The 27,071-nt window shown below is 40.7% G+C and overlaps 1 protein-coding gene across 4 annotated transcripts in view; it reads right to left on the bottom strand.

Moving 5' to 3' along the window:
* Positions 1-27,071, bottom strand: part of PHKA2 (phosphorylase kinase regulatory subunit alpha 2) — a 74,047-nt gene that overhangs the window by 31,265 nt on the left and 15,711 nt on the right. For 3 of the 4 annotated variants that reach the window (XM_011363006.2, XM_011363007.2, XM_023532331.1), the window contains 10 exons: positions 21,461-21,619; positions 18,668-18,715; positions 17,626-17,794; positions 16,388-16,470; positions 13,898-13,978; positions 12,695-12,793; positions 10,770-10,916; positions 9,251-9,304; positions 8,549-8,671; positions 2,686-2,781 (listed from right to left, as the gene is read on the bottom strand). In XM_011363006.2, the coding sequence (XP_011361308.1) occupies positions 2,686-2,781; positions 8,549-8,671; positions 9,251-9,304; positions 10,770-10,916; positions 12,695-12,793; positions 13,898-13,978; positions 16,388-16,470; positions 17,626-17,794; positions 18,668-18,715; positions 21,461-21,619 (1,059 nt within the window). The remainder of the gene's footprint in view (positions 1-2,685; positions 2,782-8,548; positions 8,672-9,250; positions 9,305-10,769; positions 10,917-12,694; positions 12,794-13,897; positions 13,979-16,387; positions 16,471-17,625; positions 17,795-18,667; positions 18,716-21,460; positions 21,620-27,071) is intronic. The other variant, XM_011363008.2, reaches the window with a different exon arrangement.

Below are 27,071 nucleotides of genomic sequence, written 5' to 3' on the forward strand. Positions count from 1 at the left end.
AAAAGCTGAATCTGCTGGGGCCTTGTGCAGTTCTCTTTCCGACGGACTGAGCTGGCTAGGTATTGCAAAAGTTAGTTTGCAACTTCCTCTGTTGTAAACTCCACGCTGACCTTTGGGGTTTTAGTTATGATGTTTTTGGGGGTATTGTTAGTGACCACTTTTCTCCTCCAGAAGACAGCCCATCAAAGGAAACAGGAAACACATCCTTCTTCGAAGGGGAAAATCACGCCATGACGGGAGTCATTCTCTGCTTGTGGCTTAATCAGTGACGTTATTAATATATTTAGAAAAATTTTTTTAATTCGCTTAGTAGTAAACATTAAGAAAGCCTAAGCTCGTAAACTAAAGAGAATTAAACATCGCCAGTAATCAAATAATCAAATAGAATAGTGTGGGAGGAGATTCTCCAAAATGTCAGCGTGCTTATCTTTGTGTAGTAAGATTAAAGATAAATACTACTTCTTTCTACAAAATCCTGGATGTTTTACAGTATGCAGGATTACTGTTACAATCAGACTGTATGTTAAAGCTATTTGAAATGTAAGTAGTGTTCAGAAAGACTGCAAAGATCTAAGATGAGAAATAATCAATGCAAAGAACACAAGGCAGACAAGAAGTCCAGATCAAAAGACAGCCTGGCTCTGCCCTCCTGCCACCCACGGGCTGACTCCTGCCTCCCTGTGGTGGCATCCCTCTGCCTCTCTCTACCCTCGTCCTTTTGATCTGCCTGCAGTTTCTCTAGTGCACCAAGCCTTTGCTGCCATCACTCTTGTGTCTGTCCTCTGTCCCCCGGACTGGCTCCTCTGACCTCCATTCGCCTGCAAGCTCGAAGAGGAAGAGCTGGCATTGTAACCCGTTTGTGCCCCAGGACCTAGCCTGGTGCCTGGCCCAGAGCAACTGCTTGATGCACATTTGCTGGGCACATTGCATTAGTCTCAAGCTGTCCAATGGAGGCCCGTGTGGATGGTGGCACCTTGTACATGGTGGCACCTTGTACAAGCATGTCTGGCTGAGGAAGTGAGTAAGGCTGAACTCCAGGCTGGATGCTACCTTGGCCTGCGGCTACAGCCATTCTAAGGATGAGGCCCTTTTCCTATTATGCACAAAGGTGCCATATGGGTCTGGGTAGCCCTGTCTGCAGTGGTTTCTACATGTCACTGATGTGACGAGTGAACCTTCTCAGCTGTCTTCTGGACGCATCCAACATAAACTGTGGTCTACATAAAATAGTGTTCAAAATTGGTGCCTAGCTTACGTGTAAATCCATTGGATAAAGGAGGATGTTGCCACGACAAGTAGAAACCCAAAGGTCAGTGTGGAGTTTAGAAAAGAAAAAGTTGCAGAGTAACTTTTTATAACGTGTAGCCAGCACTGTTCATCAGAAAGAAAAGTATCACGCAGCATTTAGTAGTCAGGAAAATGTGCTTTTTAGTAGAACACAGATGGATGGTTATTCTCTACCATAAAATAGGTAAAATATCCCTGAAGTCATTTATTTTCCCTTGCTCTGCTTCCAGGTTCCGAATGATCTCCCATTACTAATTTTGTTTTGCCAAATGCCTCAGTACTGGAAAAGAGGCAACCTGAAAAAGTAGTTGCTACAAAATAACTATCCAGCCCCCACTGTCAGCCCTTTACCACCAACACGTACACTTCACACATAGTAAAATAAATACATTTGCAGGAAATCTAGGTCTCTGACACTTAGAGAGCAAAGAGCTCCTGTAGACAACATGGCCTGGTCTGTAGTGAGGGACTCTCCATCACTTGAAGATGTATCATCCATTAGGAGGCAGTGGAGGGTTGTGGGGGAGGCGCTGAATCTGGGGTGTGGTCCCAGGCGGAATCCAGTGCTATCTGAGCCCTGACAGGTTCAAGAACCACTTTGGGTGGAGGCACGCAATTTCAGAGGCCCTACCAGTCCCCTGACCATGTGCCTGTGGGCCCGATTCAACCACGGAACTCTTAAACCAAAGCTGTGGCATGACAGCTTCTGCTGGGTTACCGTCTCCTGCAGGCCCTGTCAATTGTGGAGAAGATGCTGTTCTCTGAAGTCTCTTCCTCCACAAATGCACCAAGAAGCTCTGAAGCAATAGGAACATCTGAAGGACAAATTGTCTTGAATCAAGAATTCTTTTCTTCTAAACATGAGACATGTATAAGGAAGTGTTCTCACCAAGATGTATAGGTCCATCCATAGTCGCCCAATTTAGTAACTGGATAGGATGAAACTATCTTTGGGGCATCTTTCTGGAACTGGCCAGTTTCTCTCTCCTGATACAGAATGGCTTCTAAGTGATTACTCAAGCTCTAGGCATGGGAATGGCTTGACTCAAAGGAAGAGACTCTCAACTATTTCCACACATCTCTCACCCTTCCCCAGGGAGATTCTGCCTGGTTTCTTCTGTGGAAGTGTGTGAGAACCTAGTACCCAACAGCGTTTCGTGCTTTGGGGCTCATTTGGCCTTGGGCTCAGGTGATAAACAGGTATCCTTTGAAGGTCCCTTGGGCACCTCTGGTCAAGCATGGCTCCTAAGCCATAACTCCTGTGAAAGACAGGAGCACTACCGAAGGCTTTCAATCCACTTCCCTTGGAGAAAAAGTATTAGGTCTGGAAGGGAGATGAAAAATACCAAAAGGCCAAGCACCAACTTGCTTTGCTCCTGATAAGCAGTGCCTGCTTACCTTGTTAGGTGGGATGGCATAGAGTTCTGGCAGCAGGTGGATTCCGTTCTTGCCCCTGATCAATATTCCCTCCAGGGCCTCTCGGTATTCTTGGACCTGAAAAATAGTCCCATCCCCCATGGTATGAAAGAGGGGTCCTTAATGCTGTCCTGGCAGTGCAACATAGAAAAACAGCTCTCTTGGCAACAGATTAGAAGTAGGACACAGGGCCAAGAAATACACAAATACTTTCAGCTCAAGGAGTGTAAGAGGAACTGGGACTCTTACTGCCGGCGAATGTAAAAAGAAGCTAAATGCAACTGATTTCTTCTGTGTTGTCTATAACTCATGATTTAAACATGTCACTCTTCTCACATATTTCAATTTTGTCTCACCAGCTAGACTAAAAGCTTCTTGGAGTGGAGGCCAGATCTTAAGCAGCATATCCTATTTCCCCCTAACAGTAGTTTTCCACTTAAAAGGCCCAAGAAATTTATTTACTGCTTAAGAAATATTTGCTGAACGAATCTGATGTGAGAGAAAGCAAGTATATGTACTATGATACATGTACCCCGATACTTAGTATGCACTACTCAATATAATAAAAGCTGTTGATGTAAACATTTCCATTAAATTGAAAAGGTAGTGATAAAAACCTATGTATTAAAAGGAAAAAGAAGAAAGGGAAAAAACCTGTAATCAGCTACACAGCTATTTAACACATTCTGTGTTTGGAGATCCCAGTCAAATGTCTTTCAGATCTCATTTTCTTCTCTTTTGAAATTCATGGTGAGCGAAGCATGACCAGGGGTGTGTCATTTTTTAAAATGTCATTGGGCAGCAAGAAGAAGAAATAGCATAAGTGTAAGGGTAGTAAATTCTGTGAGACCTAGAGAATAAGGTACTAATAAGCGTGGTCTTTTTTGTCTCCTTAGCTTTTTTGTTGTGTCTGATTATTGTCAAGCTTGTTCAAAATTTAAATTCCAACTCCATCCTTTTGAGATTTTTCAGTTCTGGTATAAAAAGACAGAGAATATAAGGCCCAAGATAATCACTAAAGAATCAACAATGTCAAAATCTATGGGACACAGCTAAAAGTAGTCCTAAGAGGGAAATTCATAGCAATACAGGCCTACCTCAAGAAATAAGAAAAAGCTCAAATAAACAATCTAACCTTACACTTAAAAAAACTAGAAAAAGAACAACAAACAAAGGCCAAAGTGAGTAGAAGGAAGGAAATAATGAAGATCAGAGCAGAAATAAACGAAAAAGAGTCTACAAAAACAATACGAATGATTAATGAAACCAAGAGTTGGTTCTTCAAAGGGATAAACAAAATTGATAAACCCTTAACCAGACTCATCAGTGAAGAAAGAAAGAGAACTCAAATAAATAAAATCAGAAATGAAAGAGGAGAAATAACTATGGACTCCACAGAAATACAAAGGATCATGAGAAAATACTGTGAGCAATTATACGCCAACAAATTGGACAATTTGGATGAAACAGATACATTCCTAGAAACATACAATCTCCCAAGACTGAGTCAAGAAGAAACAGAAAATTTGAACTGAGTGATTACCACCAATGAAACGGAATCAGTAATCAAAAAACTCCTTCCCCCACAAAAAAAGTCCTGGACCAGATGGTTTCATAGGCGAATTTTATCAAACATTCAAAGAAGAATCAACACTTATTCCTCTCAAACTATTCCAAAAAATTCAAGAAAAGGGAAGGCTTCCTAATTCCTTTTATGAGGCCACCAGCACCTTGATCCCAAAACCAGACAAAGACATTTCAAAAAAAGGAAACTATAGGCCAATCTCTCTTATGAACATTGATGCAAAAATCCTCAACAAAATATTAGCAAACTGAATTCAGCATTACATTACAAATATTAGACACCATGATCAAGTTGGATTTATGCCTGGGATGCAAGGTTGGTACAATATCTGCAAATTAATTAATGTGATACACCACATTAACAAATCGAAAGATAAAAATCATATGATTATATCCATACGTGCAGAAAAAAATGCTCAACAAAATCCAGCATCTATTTATGATAGAAACTCTCAGCAAAGTCAGAATAGAGGGAACATACCTCAACATGTTAAAGGCCATATATGACAAACCTACAGCTAACATCACTCTCAATGAGGAGAGGCTAAAAGCGTTTTCCTTAAGATCAGGAACAAGACAAGGATGTCAACTTTTACCACTTCTGTTCAACATTGTACTGGAAGTCTTAGCCACAGCAATAAGACAAGAAAGAGAAATAAAAGGTATCCAAATTGGAAAGAAAGAAGTAAATTTCTCATTATTTGCAGATGATGTGATACTATATAGAGAGAACCCTAAAGATTCTAACAAAAACTGTTAGAACTGATCAATGAATTCAGTAAAGTAGCAGGATTACAAAATTAATATTCAAAAGTCAGTAGCATTTTTATACACCAATAATGAACTTTCAGAAAGAGAAATTAAGAAAACAATCCCATTTACTATTGTATCAAAAACAATAAAATACCTAGGAATAAAATTAACCAAGGAGGTAAAAGATCTGTTCTTGGAAAATTATGTCAGTGAAAAAAGAAACTGAAGAAGATACAAATAAATGGAAGCATATACCGTGCTCATGGGTAGGAAGAATTAACATCATTAAAATGGCCATACTATCCAAAGCAATCTATAGATTCAATGCAATCCCTATGAAAATACTAATGGTATTTTTTGGAGAGCTAGAACAAATAATCCTAAAATTTATATGGCACCAGAAAAGACCCTGACTAGCCACGGCAATCTTGAGAAGGAAGAACAAAGTTGGAGGTATCACACTACCTGATATGAAACTATCCTACAAGGCTACAGTAATCAAAACAGCATAGTATTGGCATAAAAACAAATACACTGATCAGTGGAACAGAATAGAGAGCCCAGAAATGAATTCACACCTATACACTCACTTAATATATGATGAAGGAGGTAAGAATATACAATGGGGTAAAGACAGTCTCTTCAATAAATGGTGTTAGGAAAATTGGACAGACACTGCAAAAAAATTAAAGTGGACCACCTTCTTACATCATATACAAGAATAGACTCAAAATGGATTAAAGACTTAAATGTAAGTCCCCAAACCATGAAATTTGTAGAAGAAAACATAGGTAGTAAAGTCTCTAATATTGCTACTAGTAATTTCTTTTCGGATATATCTCCTCAGGCAAAGGAAACAAAAGAAAAAATAAACAAATGGGAATACACCAAACTAAAAGGTTTTTGCAGATCAAGGAAACCATCAACGAAACAAAAAGACAACCTACTGAATGGGAGAAGATATTCACTTATGATACATCTGATAAGGGATTAATATCCAAAATATATAAAGAACTCATATAACTCAACAACAGAAAAACAAACAATCCAATTAAAAATGGGCAGAAGACCTGAATAGATATTTCTCCAAAGAGGAAATGTAGATGGCCAATAGACATATGAAAAGATGCTCAAGGTCACTAATCATAGAAATGCAAATTAAAACCACAATGAGATATCATTTCACACCTGTCAGAATGGCTATCATCAATAAATCAAAGGACGACAAGTATTGGCAAGGATGTGGCAAAAAGGGAGCCCTGTTGGTGGGATTGCAAATTGGTATAGCCGCTATGGAAAACAGTCCAGAGGTTCCTCAAAAAATTAAAAAATGGATCTACTTTTTGACACAGCAATTGCATTTCTGGGTATTTATCCAAAGAAAACCAAAACAATAATTCGCAAAGATCTATGCACCCCTATGTTCATGGCAGCACTATTTACAAGATATGGAAGCAACCTAAATGCTCATCAACAGACAAATGGATAAAGAAGTTATAGTTCATACATACAGTGGAATATTACTCAGCTATTAAAAAAATGAAATCCTATAATTTGCAACGACATGGCTGGACCTAGAAGTTATTATGTTGAGCGAAATAAGTCAGACAGAGAAAGAGAAATACCATATGATTTAACTGATATGTGGAATCTAAGGAAAAAAAAAGAACAAACTAATCGAAAACAGACTCACAAATATAGAGGACAATCTGGTGATGGCTAGAGGGGAGGGGAGTGGTGGTGTTGGGAAAAAGGAGTGAAGAGTTAAAGAAGTACAAATTAGTAGTGGATAGATGGTCAGGGGGATGGGGAGCACGGCATAGGGAATGCAGTCAGCAGTAATATAATGGCTAGGTGCAGAGCCAGAGGGAAGAGAGAGCAACCAGGGGGATCATTTCATAAACTATATAAATGTCTAACCAATGTACTATACACTTGAAACTATTAATAAAATTAAATTTAAAAAAATCAACAATGGGAGAGTAACATTTTAAGCTTGCTGGTATTTTTGCAGCCCCTAGGCATTCTTGAGTAGAGGCAGCTTTCAAAAACTAAATTAAATCGTAGATTGCTCATCCCACCCTAGAACATGTGATTTGAACAAATTTTTAAAAAATGGCAGACCTGAACAGGTTAAAAAAGTGGCATAGTGTTGAGTTTGTCAGTCATTCACATAAGCTTCACAAAGACAAGTCTGTTCTGCTCACCAAAGCATGCAAGGCAGCAAATTCTAAGAAATGTTTTGAAGAAATGAATGTTGCATTAATAAACACTTACTATGTACTAGGCACAGGGACTATGTTAGTGAACTGGATAGAGATCACCTCTATCAGGGTCCTTTGACAGGTAAGTAGGACATTAAATACAGTTACAGGTGCCATGCTGTTATAAGAGCTGTGGGGCATACAAAAGGGGCACGTTGGGGGTTAGAGAAGACTTTCTGAAAGAAAAAGTAAAGGAGGGAGGAGAAGTTGGGGGTGCAAAGCATGTCCTAGGCATTTGAGAAGAGGGAGAAACAACATGACTTGTTCAAGGGACTAAAAGGTTTCAGTGTACTTGGGTCACAGAACTGAAAAAAGGAAGTAAGTAATAAGAAATTGGGCTACAGTGGTGAAAACAAGGGCCAGATCTTATGGGACCCTACAAAACATGTGAAGGCCTTGTATTTCAGCCCCAGAGCAATCAGGAAGCCATTTAAAGCTTTTAAGCAAGGCAGCAGCAGAATCTAATTTGTCTTTTAATAAGATCACCATGGCAAGGTGTGGAGAAACAGCAGGGAGTGAGGCTGGAGGCTGGAGGCTGGGAGATCAGTTAGGAGGCTGTTACAGTAGATAAGACATTAGCTGAAAGAACCCTTAAACTAGAGCTAAAGACAACAAAACCACCAGCTGGCCTGAACCGAACAAGAGCAACAACAAAACCTGTCTGTGGTAGACTGGTGGTCTCTGATGAACTCTGCCCCCCCAGTACTCCTGCCTCTGTGTAGTCCCCTCCCCTTGAATGTGGGATGGCCCTTTAAATGACAAAATGAAACAAAAGTAACGCCTTGCCAGTAAAAGGCCTAAGCCTTAAGAAAGCTTGGCAGCTTCTTCTTTCGCCTTCTAGGGGACGATGAGCACCATGTGAAAAGCCTACCTCCCCAGAGACCAAAATGCTGTGAGAAGCCCAAGCTAGCCATGTGGAAGAGAACCAAGGCTCAGGCCAACAGCCCACCTGGGCTCCCATCTGGGCCATCTTGTAAGTAGATCCTCCAGCCCCACTGACCATCCCAGCTGACACCAGGTGAAGCAGACGACCCGTCCCTGCTGAGCCCTGCCCAAACTGAAGAATCATGAGCAAATAAAATAGTTGCTGCTTTAATTCGCTAAGTTTTGGAAAAGTTTGCTAAGGGGCAACATCACTAAAATGGTGCCCTAAATTCTTGCATAGCCTTATGATCTCATAACAATCTGCCCACCAGTGTAATGAAATATACTGATCATTAATATAACACCCAACATTTTCTCACCTGAACGGCATCACCGTTGAAGACCCCATCTATTATGAAATACGTCCAGAACACAGGCCATTCGCATTCAATGTTTTCGAAGAGCTTGAGCTCAGCAGGGTCATAATGCAGTCGGTTTGGGTCCTGGAATCAAATAAGTAAACCTTCTAAAAGGTGATGTCAGATTACATACATAATAGCATTGCACCTCACTGGCTTTCCCTCACCCGTCCAATTCAATGCGGCTTTGAGGTTGGTATAATTAGGATTCTGCTATAAAGGAGAGATGCTATTTTTGGCCGTTTTCCATGGTAAAATTTCAGAAAAGTAAACCAGAAATGTATACAAGACTCCTTGGCAGTTTATTATATTAAGCTTCCTATATCTCTAATGAATAAATAGCAATTTGCCTCTCTTGATATCATTATATCAGTCACTATGGCAAAGAAACCTAAGGAGGTAGCCACAGTTGGTATTTAAAAAGCCATGTGAGCCACAAAACTGTTTGTCCTTGTCTACGAGCTGGCTTTAAACCACTAGCTTGCTGTCTTCCTGATGATCTTACTATTCTAGGGCCTAACTCCCGCCTTGCTGACTCCAGAATTAAGACTTCCCTTTCCCACATTCTTACATGTAATTATAATCAACAGAGGGAGAACACCACAGTGGCAACTTAGATATCAAGTAGTTAAGGAATCATAAGAAACAATATTTAAATACAACCTCTCTTGGGGTTTTATAACCATCTCGAAGGAAGCGACAGCATCCATAACGCCCCTAAGAGATAAAGAAAAATAAGTACATCTGATGAAATCATAAGAATTTCTTTGCCTTTTGATTTGAATTCCAGTCAACCCTTTGCCCCTTCCCATGAATCTTTTGGTAATGAAATGTGTACCAAGTGCTCTTTGCTATCAGTATAAAAAAGTTATTTTTAAATAATAAGCAAAGTAAATTCAAATTTGATCAGTGCTTGGAAAAAAAATGCTAAAACATTATAGGTACGAGAGTAATTACTGACGGTTTCAGTGAATGGCTGTGACCTTTCACTAATTTGCCGTATCATGCAAAGATGCGAAGAGACCCTTCCTGCTTGGAGAAGCCACCAAGGCAGATACTTGGATCGGACTGCTTCTACTTGAAAGACTGAAAAGCTAAAAGGACATTCCAGACTCCTCACAGTTAAGCCTTGGATGTAAAGGAGCCTGCATTCTGCAAGGCTTGGCCAGGAGGCAGGTGGGGCTTCCTGTGGCTTCAGGCTATCATCGCTGGTTTTCCTGCTGCAGGCTCCAGTGCTCCCCTCCAGCCTCCTGGGTGTCAGGAAAGAAGGGCAGTGGCAGGGCTTCTCTGAGGCTGCCTCTCTAACCCCTGGATCGTAGCTCTGGATGTTTGTTCCCCAGTTTCTTAAGTGTGTGGGGGCTGCTCTCGCATTGGCCGTGGGGGCAAGTACGTCCAGTGGCCAACCCGTACTGCCCTGGGAGTCATGGGAGGTCCAGCCTAGAACTTGATCCCCTTTAAACACCTCATTCCCTGCATTACCTCTCTGTCTGCTTCGACTATCTAAAGAGGTTTCTTTTCTCCACTGAACCCTGATTGAAATATCCACCTTCTTTTGAGGGATACGATCGGAGACCTTTTCATGGAAAAGTATTTTTCATGGAATCTAAGTAGGATCATAAACATGCAGATTTTGGCTTAGGAAACTTATATTCTTTGATAACTTTACCGATAACTTCAGTTGGCTGGAATATTTAATAACATTCTCACTTTGATATAATGTGTCATAGTTATATAGTTACTCAGAGCAGGGAAACTTTTTTAACCTCAACCTAACCTTGGGATTATGAAGCCCCCTGAAATTGTGTATAAAGTTTGAGGATATTAAAACACACGTGGTTTTTTTTTCTGGCAGGGACGTTAGCTTTCAAGAGATTTTCAAAGGAGTCTGTTTGTGATCTCTAAAGGGTTAAGAAGTACAGGAGTGGTATGAATTCAAGTTCAAAGATGATGGCTTGGGTTCAAGCTCTGCTACTTAAGAAGAGAACCAAGTGACCTGATCACTCTGAGACTGTGTTTTCTCACCTGCAGATTCAGTTTTGATGACCTCACTCTATGCATCCACTCTGATGAACCAAGCCGCGGACCTCATGGAAAGCTGAGGCCTGGGTGAGCTGCTCCATGTCATAGTATGAAAGTGGCACTGAACACAGGGCAGAATGGCAGCAGCATGACCAATGCTTACCTGGAGCTTGGAAATAATTTCATTTTTGGTCACATTCACAAGGTTCACATCTTCTACTGCAAAGGCCGGGAAAGAAATAATAGAAAGCAGTCCAGCGTCGATCTCTTTAGATGTCGATGCTCTTGGCAGCATGGAGAACAGAATCGACTGAATGAAAAACAGAGGTGGCTTTAACCTGGGAAGCACTCATAGTTATATATAGTACCTAGAGACCATGAACTTAGCCTCAGGGAACATTCCACTGAGTTTGCCAATTTCGATTAGAACTTTGTCCTACTAACATGGTCCCTGATGGGCAACCTGACCTCCCCAGCCAATGGTTCCTGTTCCTTGGGGGAGAGTAGGAGTCAGGGAGAGCACTGTACTGTCTGCAGCCCGCGCTAAGAACTGCTTGTCTCCCTTCCTTCTGTGCCTTCTGTTGACCTGGCTGGGCCTTCAGGACATGCAGGGGAGGAACTACGGGCTACCTATGTCAGCTGGCTAGGGTGTCCTGGCTGTGAAGATAGAGGCAGAGAAGAACGCACATATGGGACCAATACAGAAAAGTGTCTGCCGTCTATGGAATGTGACTATTTGGGCTGGTAAACCAGAAACCACTTAAAGAGTCAAATCCAGAAGACTGCAAGAACACTCAGGCAAGATGGTAAACAACAGAATTAGTTTAGTCCTAGAGAGAAAGGGGTTACTTAGCGGAACTATAATATGGCCTCGAGTATAAGGTGCTTGGATTACATACTGTAAACTAGAGGAAGTTGAGATTAGAAGGAAAAGTTTGGGAAGGGAAGGAGCTAATCTTGAGACTTAACATATACAGACATGGGGCTAGACCCCTGCAAACATAAGCTTATTAAATCTTCCATAAGAAGAAGGAATTCAGGTACTATGTCCAATTCACACATGAGGACTCTCAGACTCTGAGTACAGAGACTTATACCTAACACGCAGCTAGTATGCAAGAGAGCTAAAATTCCTACCCAGGCCCAGCTGGCTACAAAGCTCACACAATTTCCACTAGACTACACATCTATTAAGATGAACACCAGCTTGACTCTACTAAACCATACCCCAAGAAATAGCAGAGTCCCTGCTAAGGACTATTTAATGGGGGAAAATAGAGTCAGCTGGAGAGGAAGGTAAAAATAGAGAACCTTTCAGCTTCAGAATAAAACTTCATTTTTCTATAGCTAACTGAACCCCTCGGCCCCCCACCTAAGCCTAGTTCTTTAACTAGTCACTCTTCCCTAGGCTCTCTCTGCCTGGAAACACGCACTCCCACCGAAGCTCTCTGCTTACAAGTTTTTACGTATCTGACCCCCATAGCTCCAGCATACAGTGGGCCCTCACTAAATAAGAGTTTACTGATTGACTAGTAATTGGTGATGCGCTGTCCATTTAATGAAGTTCCCTAATCTTCATCAAATCACTCCTTTCTCTAACCTGTATTTCATGGAGGTTCTACTAATTTGCCATGTCTCCTGTCTCGTCTCTCTACCACTACCCATTCCTGCCCATCGCCACACCCCTCTCCAAGGGAACCAGTGCTTGCTAGTCATTCATCATGAAATAAACCTTAGAGAAAACCACTTACGTGCTCAAAACAAATGAAACAGATTTTGCCTTCAGCAAAACAAGGTGCCTTGATTGTCGGCTCCATATATACAACATTGTTGTGTCTTATGTTTACATGGTACTTTCTGGCTTACAAAGTGCTCTGACAAAGTAAATTGATTTACTCTTATCCTTGTGCACCTTGTGCAGCAGGAAAGGAAGGTCCTGATGTGCCCACTGTATGGATGAGGGAACTAAAACTCAAAGAAGCCAAATACCACTAAGCTAGGAAGGTGAGGAATCTGAACTGGAGCCCAGGCCTTCCCTCCATGAGTCTCCTTCCCTGCTCTCTGAAATGCGAGAGGCTGAGTTGGTACCTGGCAGTGTTCGACCTCATCAGGCAGGACGTGGATCACTGACTTGCGTCCTCCATGGGCCCCAAAAAGATCCAGTTCATCAATTGCCTCAAGTGCTGCCTACAAACACAGGTCTGAATTATTTTTCTTTCTAGTGAACATACACTCCATATCTGGTACTCCTTTGTCATTAAACAATCTAGCATACATGTTTCCCCAAAGGTGATGAAGCACATTGTTAAAATCCAGCTACAGGGTCCTATGGTCATGCTCTACCCTTGTTTTCAGTAGATCAGAGCTTTCCTGCACGTTGCTGCTTATTGAAGGAACAAGCAAGAGAAAACAGAAAAACATTTCCCAAAATGAAATTAGCATTCTTTTAAAAAATGAAATACTAACAAGTTCATAACTTTGTGTGTGTGGCGGGGAGGGGGGCACTAAATTCATGGTCGGCTTTTCTTTCACATATTTAGGTGGTTAATTCCTAACATTAGTATATCTGGCACTTGAGAAAGTTCATTCTTTAAGTATTAAGAACACTTTCTGTCAGTTGACCTTAACAGAGCATATTTATTGTTGCTTTAAAAATTCTAGCTCTGGAATCTTTACTCTGTCCAAAGTATACTTCAGTCTCGAGAAGGAAGGAGGAAAAGAAGCATGCTAGATGTCTAGGGAAAAAGATGTAAACTGGTGGCCAGCAGACTGAATCTGCCCCACAGGTGTGTTCTGTTTGGCCTGAAGAAATTTTTAAAATAATTTCGAATTGGAATACCTTTAGAAAAAGTTCCCAGTGTCCTCCTGCTATTTCTATCTGGCTGACTTCACTGGTTTAAATGTTACACCAGACCCTATAGATTTTTGAACTTGTGAGCCCTGCGCTAAAAAGTGGTAATATTCTTCAGCCCTCTTTCTGACCCAAAAAAGAAGACTGGACATAACACATCCAGCTTCTTAGACAACAGCAAAAGCTTAGACGTGTGGATGATAACAATGAATAATGAGGAGGAAACATACTTATTTTCAGGTACATGCAGATTTCAGTGTAGGAAAGCTACATTCTTTACCTATAATTTCAGGTGGCTGGGGTACATGTGCCACTTGAATTTCGTATTTGCTGGTGACTTTTGAAAAATATACTAATCAGATTAAATCCAAATTTCTAATGAGAACCAAATCAAAGCAGTAAAAATGCACAGAGGGAAAACAAAGAGGACAAGCCGTCACCTTGGCCATTCCTACAGAGCTTGCATTCAATTCTGGAATGCCCTGATTGGTCTTATCGCCACGTTCCCACATTCCATAATCCTACGGAAGAAAAAAGCAGTAATCAGAGCAGGAGAAAGAGGCACATGAGAAGAGCTATGGGAAAATGATTCCTTTATGTCAGCACAGGCATAATAGAGCATAAATATCTCTTCTCGAAGACTACCAAAACTATGGCTTTACACATTCAGGCTGTTCTTCCTCAATTTCGGTTCATTTGATCTCTGTGCGGAGTTTTGGAAGTAAATACTCAGGTGGAACCAAAAATGCATGCAAAGTGCTCTCAATTTTCTTATTCCTAAAAATTACGAATTTGTAAGAAATTCTTGATTTGCAGAGAATAAAATGTTTTTTTATCTTAAAGTCAAATAAAATGCTGTCCCTCTATTTAGCTAATTCCTTTGTACTTATATTAAATTGTAAGACGTGATAGACACTTTAACAAATGAGTTATAAATAGTTGAAGCCAACCAAACCATTTAAAATAATTTAATATCAATTTCTAGCATTACTTCTTGGGGAAAAAATGCTCAGCAAGTAACGGGAGCCAAAGTCAAAACTGAGGCACAGAATAGTGAGTTTTCTTAGTATTTTATTTTATTTTTTTAAATTAAGTTTATTGGGGTAACACTGGTTAATACAATTTTTCTTGGTATTTTAAACTGATTAATATGAATTGACTTAGAGCACTCTGTCCACATATAGGACTTGATACATGCATACCTAATTTTCATAATTCATATTTTCTCTTAAGAAACCCAAACACTGGATTCTGTTTTAAAATAATGCTATGTGCACTACTGAAAGACTATACCCCAACAAGAATAGGATCGATGCCAAAATTTCAGTATTTACTACTGTATCTCCAAAGATGAACATTTTCAAAATGCGAAAATTTAGACTTGGGCCCACCAGAGTGACTGTAGACACTTCCTTGCCACACTGGCCTTGTAGTTGTGACCCAGGACTCTTTACTTCACTATTCTTCACATTTGGGCCTCTCCATGTTCCAGCCCATCTCCACTCTAATCCCAGAGCTCAGTGACTCATTCTTAAAAGCTGATCAACTCGCTCTCCCGGCTTAAGAGTCTAAAGTGACAAAATGTTCATCCAACCCTAGCGGATCTCGTTCAAATCTCTCTGGATGGCCATACATCCATTATCTGGCCTCCACTTCCCGCACACTCACAAGCTGACTTTATTTTCTACCATTCTCCACTACTCAACTGTCAACCCTAAATTTACTCCTTCACTCTGCGCACTGTTTCCCCAGGCAGCCCTCCCTACACATACACACACTGAGAGCCTGTTCAAGCCTCTGTGACTGTTCGTGCTATTCCCTCACCTCAAACATTTTTCCTCCTTTATGCTTATCTAACCCGACTCATCCAAGGTCTATCTAAGTTCCCACCTTTTCCATGAAGACTTCTCAAGTTTCTTTAGACCAGGGTTTGTCAACCTTGGCACTACTGACATTCATCGTGTGGTGGCTACTCTGTGCACTGAAAGATGTTCAGCAGAATCCCTGGGCTCCATCCTTTACATGTCAGTAGCACACTTCCCAGTGCGATAACCAAATATGTCTCCAGACATTGCCAAATGTCCCCTCGGAGAGAAAGATTGCCCCTAATTGAAAATCACGACTTTGGGCCTGGGGGTAGCAAACCATGGCCCTTGGACTAAATCTCATTTGCCACCTCTTTTTGTAAATAAAGTCTATTTGAGACACAGCCCTGATCACGTGTTTACATGTTGTCTAGGCTGCTTTTGTGCTTCAATGGTAGAGTTGAGTAGTGGTAACAGAGACCATAGGGACCACGAGGCTGAAAATATTTACCCTCTGGCCCTCTACAGAAAAAGCGTGCTGACCCTTGCTTTAAACCACAGTGGCTTTTTGTCCCCAAATCAAACTCTACCTTTTCCTTATCACCTTTATTGTCAGCTTTGCACAGTTTAGTTGTTCTCTAGAAGTGTGTGAAGCTTCAATCTCCATACCAGATAGAAGCCTGGAGGAGCTGGGGTTTATGCACATTTGTACCTGTACGCATCTGGCCTGGGGCACACATCTGGCTCTGGCCCCTCTACCTGTGGGCCACGGTGGGTGGGTGGGGGAGGTGGGAAGCCCCACAGCACTGCAGCTCCTACCTAGGCACCGATGCTGCTGCCTTCACCTTGATTCAGGCCAGCCTGTGTACATGCTACAGGACATTTTAGGGTCTTATTTTAAACAAGCATAATGGATTCAAACAGAGCATGTGGTACATTCCAAAAACATGAATTCTGCAACTGTGTCTCAGGACAAAAATATGCACTTTGTGTGAGGCGGCGACATAATCTTAGAGCTCTAATCATGCTAACCTTCTGGTCAGCGCCAAATAGCCTGGACTTCAGAGAACTATATGACTTTTATTCTCTTTGATAACTGAAAAAACTACCAGGGTTGATACTTACAGCTACTTTATATGCAGCTTCTATGTAAAAAACAAGATTTTGTATGAAGGCTACTTCATCGAGGGTGAAGATAATACGTAAACCTAGTAAAGAAAAGCAAACAATGAAGTTATGAAGTTATGTTGTGATGAGCGAGTTGCCAATTACAAATAATCACACTAGGAAATAAATCCTTTTACCATTTTCATTTTTCTTACTAGAGCATCAAAAATTAGTCTGAAGTAAGTTGTAACACTTAATGTCTAATCTCAGAAAGAGGAAGGAAGAAAGGAAGGATGGACGGACGAATGGGCAGGCTCCATTTTTGTGTCTGTGCCTGTAAGCTGAAGGAATTGAAAGAGAAGGTTGTGGGGTCTTCTGGTAGGCCCTTTGGATTTGCACAGAGAAGGTTCCAACAAAGCAAGGATTTTAGCCCATGGCAACCAGACACTGTCTTTATCCTTGAGTGAACCAAAGGGTGAATACTTTCCTCCAAGGGAAGATAGGGAAAGTGGAGCCTCCAACTTCAGGAGATGGCCCTGGACCTGCCCGGGGGGCTGCATCAATATACCGAAGCAGATGGCAACCCTCTTGGATTTTTGTTTGGGTCCTTGAGTGTTCAGTTGGTTATGATAATGCATACATTTTTTAAGTATGACTTCTTAAAGCTGGTATGGGTATGGTAACATATGTATTTTTACATCAACGGGAGAACTTTTAACTAGTAAACTGTTGTAAAAGCAGTTTGGGAATATGTATGAGTAGCCTTTGAATGATATCTAACCAATGGAAGGAAGCAAATAGATATGGGGTCAAAGTTGGTATTGCAACATTAGTTATAACAGCAAAAAAAAAAAAAAAAGGAATAAAGACATAGTTAAATTAATTATGATTTATCAACTGATGAAGTCCTGGAGAAGAAAACTTTAAGAGTGGGACACTGTCTACAGATATTTCAATGGTTGAAGGTAGATCTGATTTAGGTTGGTCCAGTAACGTAGGTGACAGTGACAGAAAGGAAGCTTTGGGATCAACTAGAATGATGCTAATAGAGCTGACTCATCAACAGTCCTCATGTTGCAAATGCTCAGGAGGCTGACTGTTGGCACATCGCAAAGTCAGTGCACATAATACTATAAGGAAGCATGCTTTTTCTTTACGGAAATAGCTTATTTTGAGTACTGATCAATGTCTGCCCCTTTCTGCCCCCTTCTGGATTGTCGCTCCCTATACAATGGACTCAAATGGCCTTGGCTTACCAGAAGCAGTCATCTGGGCCAGGAACAGAAGGAAGAGGGAGGTGGCATCCACCTGGAGATGGCCCCACTGGTCGTCACCCACCACGGTGCTGCAGGTGGCAGTGTTGTACTTGGCATGCAGGCTGTCTTTGGTACTTTGTGTATGCTTGAACTTCTCCACTTTATCCACCTGAGGGAGAAGACAAGCAGGCTCTGCATAGTACAAGGGCTCCTGGCTGGCAGAGGCCACATCCAGGGTCAGTCTCCTGGATGGAGACCCCTTATCTGCTACCTCTGGGAGCCAGGGGGATGGAAGGCAGCGGATGTTCACTAGTGAGCACCACACAGAGGGGCTGTGCAGGGATTCTTCCTGCCCATTTCCAGGAATGTGCCAGCCCAGTGGGATTTTAATAAGCTCTACAGGGGCAAGCGGTCAAGCCAACAGATTTCCTTGTCTTGTATCCCCAACATGAGCTGTGACACAGGGTAGGCACTCAATGAGAGAGGGAGGTTAGGAGGGAAAGAGGGCACATGCTGAATAAGGGTGGGGATGATATCGTAGGAATCACTGCGTCTGTTGCAGACCCTAGTCTGATGTTCTGTACATAGCATGTGCTCAATGAATTGTTTTATTTAACACTCACTGAAAATACCAGTAAATAATGATGTCAAATTTTAAAAACTCAAAGATTTCAACTCGAATGAAAATAAACCTTATTATAAACTCAACAGAATGAACAATAGTACATAGATTTCTAGGAGTGGCTTTTAAAAAACAAAGTTTTTAACCCCCCATTTTTTTTTTAAAAAGGCATGTTCTGCTTTTACACAGGTAACTCCTTAAAAGAGATTCTAAGAAACAGTGTCCTTTGAGTCTTTGGTTCTATAGTACAATAAAAGTAGTGAAGATAATTTTAAAAGGAGAAAGTAAGCAAAATATTTTCAATTTCTCTTCATTTTGGGAAGAAAAGTTCAAAACACTTTAAGAATGTAGTTGTTACCATGTAAATGACAAAATGGCCCACATGATGACCCACAAACACATTTGTCGTTTTCCGCCTACCTGTCTCATCATGCACTGGAGAAGACCCCGCATGAGTTTCACCACATTCTGTAGAAATAAAGTGGGGTCAGTAACAAGGCCGGCTCTCCCACTCCATGAAAAGCTCACTACATAGCTGGTAAGCCAGCGCTGCCTGGAGACTTTCCTGAGAAGGTAGATCCAGATCATATACAAGTATTCTGATTGTTTCATTATTTCCACCTCTCCATCACAAAGAAACAAAATCTTGACAAAGTGACGTATCTCAAATAAAAGGGTGGGACCAGATGGCCCCTCTTGGCTCTGAAATCCAGTGATTCCTCACTGATATTTCAGCAAGACAACTGTATAAGCCTAGTATGCTGGAGATTTATGGCACAATTATCAGTAATTTATTTTTGTTCTGCTGAGGATGCATTAAGTCCACAATGCTTGCCCCAAAGTAATGCTGCTTTGTGCCAGAATAGCCATTTGTGACACCATTACTAGACTATTGAGTAAAAGTTCTTACAAAATGCAAGTAGCTGCCAAGGTTTCTTAAGACTATGTATTGCAACCAATTATTATAATTCTTCTTATTATAAGTAACACTCTGATAATCAGACACTATGTCCAGGCATGTACAAAACGTTTTAGCTGAATTCTAATTCTTGCAATGACCTTATGAGGTGGGTGTTATTATTACCCCACTTTATAGATGAGGAACCAGAGGCTGAGAGAGAGGAAGCAACATTGCTAAAGTCTCCCAGCTGGCAGCAGGCGGAGCAAGGACAGAGCCCAGGCCATCTGACTCCAGAGTTTGGGCTCTTAGTCAATACATTATGTGGCCTCCCATTTCCTCCACAATTCAGGCCCAGTGAAAGAATGCTCTTAATATGTCCTATTAAAAGCACTATAAAACTAATTCTCAAATGGCTGGAGAATGGGATATTTTGTAGATCAAAGCAGCCTGGCTGAAAGAAGCTCCCACCCAGGGCCATGGGCATCTCACTTTGTCATATATTCTTTTGAGGCAGAAAATGTTGCCTCATAAATAGAAGGCATAATTAACATTGTTATAATTAACACTTCCTATAGTGCATAGCATAAACATTTGTTAGTTTGACTTCCCTTCAAATAAAGAAAAGTTATGAAGAATCAGAGTGGTCTCCAACTGGGGGTGACATTACCATCCCCCAGGGGGGAGCATCTGGAAATGTGGGGGTGGAGGCATTTTTATTGTCACCATGATGGGGGTCGGGGCTACTGGCATTTGGTAAGGACCAAGGATCCTTAGAGTCCTGCAATGCATGGGACAGTCTCACACCATTGTAATTGTACTGCCTAAGCCCCAAATGCAATAGTGTCCTTGTTGAAGATCGCTGGAAGACCTCATGTTATTTTCCATAATCAAGGGAGATGTCTCCTTTAGTTATTAACCACACTCAACAAATCAAACAAGTGGCCTGTTTGTGCCTTGCTATTGTCAGTCACCGAGCAGCAAATCTAGTCAATTCTAACCTGGATCAGAAACTGTTTACAGAAGAGAGGTAGAGGAGAGGTAGAGGAGGGAGGGGGAGAGAGGAAGGGAGAGAGAGCGAGAGCGAGAGCGAGCGCGCGCACAGGCATGGCTATACTCTAATTTTGTATCAAAGGGGGATAAGAAGTTTGGAGGACACTGGCATCAAATTATTATACTATTAAATGAATGATTAGCTTACGTAATAGCCATCCGACTTCTTGGAGGAGCATTCCATGCTTGCTGTAGGCATTTAGAGAACTACCAATTCTTGCCTTACCTCCAACACTATGCAACTTCACACCTCATACTCAGCATGTTAGTCAAATCCAACCTGTCCTTCCCTTGCTCCCACAGACAGTCCTCCTCTTTTAGCCTCCATACTGCTGTCACGGCTGCCTATAGCTCATGCCCATTTTGGTTGCTACAAACAAGCACAGATTGGGCCCTAAGAACTCTCCCGGGATCTGATGGCCCACTGACTATGAGGGTCAATGAGGAATGTATGAATCAAAGATACATCTCAAAGGTTCTCACGCCAAGAGAACTATACTTTCATGTGTCAATGCTCCCTACTTCAATGCTATCACTCAAAACATTCTGAAAACAGCTCCTGTGCTCAGGGACAGATTATTTCCTTATATATTCAGTGATGGCAAATCTTTCCTTTGGTGGGTATTTTGGTTTCTGATTTTAGAAAACAATAAAAGGACTTCATTGTGTTGTATGGTAACATAGGCATGAAAATTGGACAACACAAATGTGGTTCAAAATTACAGGGTGACTATAAATGAATAAGGCTGCTTTGGAATGGCTTAAAACAGAAAGGCATTTTTAAGGTAATTCCAAAAATGTTTTAAGCAGTGGCAACACTGTTTGGATAAGTATCCTTTTAACATGACTACTCCGAAAGGAGCATATACTTTGGAATTTGTAGTTCTGGTGTATTGACTTAAAAAAAAAAACAATCATAATAGTTTATATAATCTCATTTATAAGTATGTATAAAATTAACAGAATATGTGTGGGAAAAACGTAGCTATTTTCCTATTCACACTGAATAGGAAAATAAAGGTGCTTTATTTTCCTATTCAGTGTGATTTTTGTTTGCCTTTTTTTTTTTTGGAGGGAAAAATCTCAAAGAGAAAGACAAATGAGAGGCTGAGACCACCTAAGTGTCTCCCCAAAATATTCTGTAGAAGAAATGGAGGCGACACCTGCATCAAACTGTTCTGCACACACAGCTACTTCCTCTTGGCTTTTCAATTCAAGGAAAAGGAGCTAAAGGCTGAGACATGGCTACCAGTCAGCATTACCTGCTCCAGCTCATAGGCCTTGGCCTTGTCCTCGTCACGGTCGGCATTCTTGCGGTAGGCCATACCCAGGCCCCACACGGCCAGGATGCTGTAGATGTTATCCCGCACCCAGGCGTCCTTCTGTTCATGACTGGCAGACAGCAGCCCTGTGACGGGATTCTATTAGAGAAGAAACACAAAATAACTCAGCACCACCTTCACCCAGCTCTTGGGCAATGAATACTTGCTCTCAGGGGACACAACAAGGGGTGGGATGAGGAGTGAAGAGACAAAGTTCTAGTCTTTGCTCTGCCATTGACAGTGTGATCTCGGACAAGAAGTGACATCACTAAGGCAATCTCTAAGGAATCTTTTAACTTTGAAGTTCTTGTTCTTTTGCTTTCAGACCAGACCACACTGTTGGAAGTGACAAACAGAAAAAGCCGACAAGACTTACAAAACTGTGCACTGTGGGCTTTGGGTCTTCTTCTGCCTTCATGTTTCCATACCAATTGGTAAAGCATTGAACTTGGGAGCGGGACCTCATTCCACTATTCTAGATCTGTCTGCCCAGGAAAGCTGCCTACCCTATTTGGGACTTAGCTGCCTCATTTGTAATCCTGACACTTCATGTGCCTAAAAAGGATGCTCTGAGCAAAAGGACATTGGAGGTTCTATTTAGCTTGATATCACCAGTATTTAAAAGGGCAGCCGAGTCATTAAAAAGTGTATATAATGTCTGTAACAGCATTATTCATAATAGTCCAAAAGAAGAAACAACCCAAATGTCCATCAACGGATAGATAAACAAAATGTGGTCTATATAATGAAATATTATTCAGCAACCAAAGGAATGAAATACTGATAGGTGCTACAGCATGAAAGAACCTTGAAAACACTATGCTAAGGAAAAGAAGCCCGTCACAAATGACCAAATGGTACATGATTCCATTTGTATGGAATGTCCATAATAGGCAAACCTATAGAGATATAAAAGTAGATTAGCGGTTGTCTAGGGCTGGAGGTGGGGGTATAGTGGGAGGAAATGGGGAGCGATGATAGCTAGCAGATTTTTTCTCCTTTTTCTGAATGATGAAAACGTTCTAAAATTGATTGTAGTGAAGATGCACAACTCTGTGAATATAAGAAAACCATTAAATTGTACACTTTAAATAGATGAGTTATACGTAAGTAAATTATATCTCAATGAAGCCATTTTTTTTTAAAGCTGGTCCTAATAAACTCTGTACCTGGAAATAAAATGGATAAGATAGGAAAAGAGATGCATAAAGATAAAGGCTCTGTTGATTTTTTTCCTGAAAATATGTGAAGAAATATGTATCTAATAAAATACATTATAACATTCAGAGCCTTGCCAGCTTAAAAAATGTGTTACTCGAAATGGTATCAAATCATTCACAAGAGGGCTCATAAAAGAACTCTGTTGGGTAGTTTCAAAGTGAAACTGCCAAGGTGATTAGGTAAAACAAACAAACAAACAAAAAAACACTGGCATGGTTTCAAATGGCCCCACCTACAGAATTAAATATTTAACTCTCTCCTTTAACTAAACATCTAAAACTCAACTGATACTGTCCTTAGGGGTAACAGGATTCAGTGTATTGACACAGTTCTACAGCCAACAACTACAAATCAATGATTTTAAAGTCAGCTGGAACTGAAGTCTAGTGTGGCTGAGCGAAGGTCCAAGTCCTATTCTAATAGTGGACTACTGGAGTTCTTTAAAAAACAAAACAAAATAAACAAAAAAACCCACTATGCACCAACCCCAGGACAGGAAATCATCAAGAGATCCAGAGAAAGGACTCAGTCCCTTCCTGGCGTACTCATCAACCATGAATCCATTGAGACAGCCTTCTGATGACATAGGAGTGACTACTTGCACATAGGACCAAGTGTGGTTTGGATTATGAAATGTCACTGTCAACTGAAAGTCACCTCTTTGATTCTCTAGTTTGGGCTTAACTGGTGAAATGGATTAGTTCATCCCCACCAAGAGGTAGACTGTCTGAACCCTGTGTTCCACTATAGAGAAGCTGTCTGGTATTTTGGAGATCCCCATATTCAAAACTGCATGTGCGAGCCATGTTTAATTGGTGTGTTACTACACTCAGCAAAAAGAAATACTGTTATGGACCGAATGGTTATGTCTCCCCAAAATTCTTATGTTGAAATCTAATTCCCAGCGTGATGGTATCTGAAGGTGGGGCCTTTTGGAGATGATCAGGTCATGAAGACAGAGCCCTCATGAACGGGACTAGTGTACTTACAAGGACAGGTCGGAGAGCCAGCTTGCTCTCCTTCTGCCATGTGAGGATGCGACAAGAAGTTAGCTGTCTGCAACCCAGAAGAGGGCTCTCACCAGAACCTGACCACGCTGGTGCCCTGATATCAGAATACCCAGCCCCAAAACCTGAGAAATAAATTTCTGTTGTTTAAGCCAGCCAGTCTGTGGTATTTCGTTAGAGCAGCCCAGGCTGACAAAGACTTGCTTCTTTCTTTAAGTCTATATATTAAAAAAAAAAAAAAAAATACATTGTATGGGAAAAAGATGTGGAAGTTCCATTTTGATGTGATTCATAAAATCAGACTGGGAGATACTCTGAAATTCCCAGCCTGCTGTCCCTTATAAGGATGACCAGTGGTTTTTGTCTTTGAGTATTCTATTAGTTAGAGGTGGATTATACTGCATCAGCTGCATTCTCACTTATTTTTGTGAATGACCTAACAGGTCCATCTCTTTACAGCTCTGGGGTCTTCTGCTTACATTAGCTATCTAAATGGAGAAGGAAACAAAAGGCCTCCATATCTGATGTAATTTCCCAAGCTAAATACAAACAGCCAAATTGCAGACAGCAGGAGGAAGGTAGGTATATTTGTCCAGATTAAGCCTATGGCTTCAGATATGTCATTCTAGCTATATGCTACTTTCCAATCTTTTAAAAATATAATTTGATTATATCGTTGTCTGCATATAACCTTCAATGTATTAAGAGCACAGGTTCTGGAAACAGACTGTCTGCATTCAAAGCTCTATACCACAACCCAGCTGTGATTGAGCAAATTACTTTGGTGTCTCCATTTATCAAATGGGGATTAGAACAGTACCTAGCCCCCATGGGGTTGTTTGTGAGAATTAAATGAATTAATTCGTATCAAACATTTTAGACTGCGTCTGGCACAAATCAGCACTCAATAACTGTAAACCATATTAATATTATTGACCTATTTGAACAGATTTCATTCACACTACTTCTTTTTCATATACTTATTTCAAGAAATCTGATGAAGATAGATGGTTAGGGGAAGAATCTGCAAGTTAGCTTGATGTAACCATCGTTACTTTTATTAGGAAAAAAATAATGCCTGGGTGTCCTCTTTTATTTTTACTGTTAATACTGCTAATGGATATATTTTATCCCATTGATATGGTTCAGACAAAAACTCTGGTAACTCTCCACCCTTCTTTAGCCCTGAATTTTGCTCATTTATATAAATTTTCTCTTTGTTTTATTATACTAAAATCTGTGTACTTCACCTGAACAAAAAAAAAGAATATCGGTGACAAATTCTGTGATAAAAGCCACTCTACCATGCCACAACGATTTCCTGAAGTGACAGGTGTGAGGCCCTAAAGGAAGAGGATGGAACAGAGCTCAGTCGATGGCAGCTGCAAGGATAGGTATGAAGAGGCAACAGTAGTGGCCCAATGCAGTGTCAGAGGAGACAGCACAGACCTGTGCTGAGACTCAGTGCCCCTGCTGCAGGGGAAGTGACAATGACATCCTAAAACTCTAGGAAAAGAGGCCCAAGACAGATGAGCCTAACAAGTTGTGTTTCAACAAGGGCAAGGGGCCAACGGCTGCACAGTTTGTCCTTTAACTCCAGTCATTTTATGGCCCCTCTTACCTTCTCCACCACTCCTTCATTTTTAATTTAGGAAAGTACCCTTCTTTGCTCCTATTTATGAGAAAAAAGGGTGGGGCTCTAAAATCTAGAATAGATTGGGCCCAGGGCTTGGCCCCTATGCTATGGTAACAGATGACACTAAAATCTCGGTGGCTTATAACAAATGTTTATTTCTTGTGTCCATCCCTGGTCAGCTATGGTCCTGCTCTGCTTTCTTTCCTGTAGAAACCAAAGGAACCAGGCTACTAGAGTAGCCTGTACCCACATCACTGCCCATCTCATGGCAGAGAAGAGGAAAGACACAGCTGACCATGAGCTGCTTCTTAAGGCTGGCGGTCAGAACTCACATGTATCACTTCCTTCCTCATCTCACTGGCAAGAGCAACTCACATGGTCATTCCTGAATTCAATAGGGTAGAGACGTGGAATCTTTCCCCACATGAGAAGCAATAATTGTGAACAACTATGCTGTCATGGTGATCTACCTGCCAACTGCAATCAGAGATTAAGATGGTGATGAACCACTGGCATTTTTCTTTTTGGCTTATAAAAAAAAGTATTAAAGTTATTAACTGAAATTCTTATTCTTTAGGGTAGGGGGAAGAGGGACAAGGAATTGAGATATTAATATCAGAAAAAGTAGATTTGCAGCAAAGAAAATTACCATGGATACAGAGGGCTGTTACATAATAATGAAAGGGTTAGTTCACCATGAAGATATAACAATCCTAAAAGTGTATGTACCTAACAAGAGGCAAAGAGGCACACAGTGGGTAGAACAGGATAGAGAGTCCAGAAATAGATCCACACAAATATGACAAATTGAATTTTGATAAACGGAGAAAAGACAACCTTTTTAATAAATGATGTTGGAATAACTGGACATCTATATGGAAGAAAATGAATCTCAATCTAAATCCCACACTTTGTACAAAAATTTATGAAAAATGGATCACATATCTAAACGTAAAATGTAAACCTATAAAACTTTTTATAAGAAAGCATAGAAGAAAAATCTTCATGACCTAGAGTTAGGCAAAATTAACCAGCCATAGAAGAAAAATCAATAATCTGGGCTTTATCAAAACTAAAAATTTATACTCTGTGAAAGACACTGTTAAGAGATAAAAAAAAAAAAACAAGCTACAGACTGAGAGAAACTATTCGCAAGTCACATATTCAACAAGGGAACTGTATCCAGATTATATAAAGAACTCTCAAAACTCAACAGTAAGAAAACAAACAATCCAATTTAAAAATTGGTAAAACAAAACAAAACAAAACAAAAAACAAAAGCAACTTAAACAGACACTTCACCGAAAAGGATATATGGATAAGAAATAAGCATATAAAAGGTCAACATCATTAGCTATTAAGGAAATGCAAATTAAAACCACAATGAGATATCACTAACATAAAAAATACTGCCAATATTAACTGTTAGCATGATGTAGAGCCACTGGAATCCTTAAAAGCTGCTGTTGGGAATGTAAAATGGTGCTGTCATTCTAGAAAACAGTTGGACAGTTTCTAATAAAGTTGAAAATACATTTACCCTACAAGCCAGCAATCCCGCTCCTAGGTATTTACCCTAGAGAAATTAAGATCTCTACATGAATGTTTAAAGCAGTTTGATTCATAACTGCCAAAAATTAGAAACAACTCAAGTGTTCTTCAGTGGGTGAATGGATAAACATACAGT

This window comes from Pteropus vampyrus, unplaced genomic scaffold (assembly GCF_000151845.1).
Source record: "Pteropus vampyrus isolate Shadow unplaced genomic scaffold, Pvam_2.0 Scaffold81, whole genome shotgun sequence".
NCBI classification, from domain to species: domain Eukaryota; kingdom Metazoa; phylum Chordata; class Mammalia; order Chiroptera; family Pteropodidae; genus Pteropus; species Pteropus vampyrus.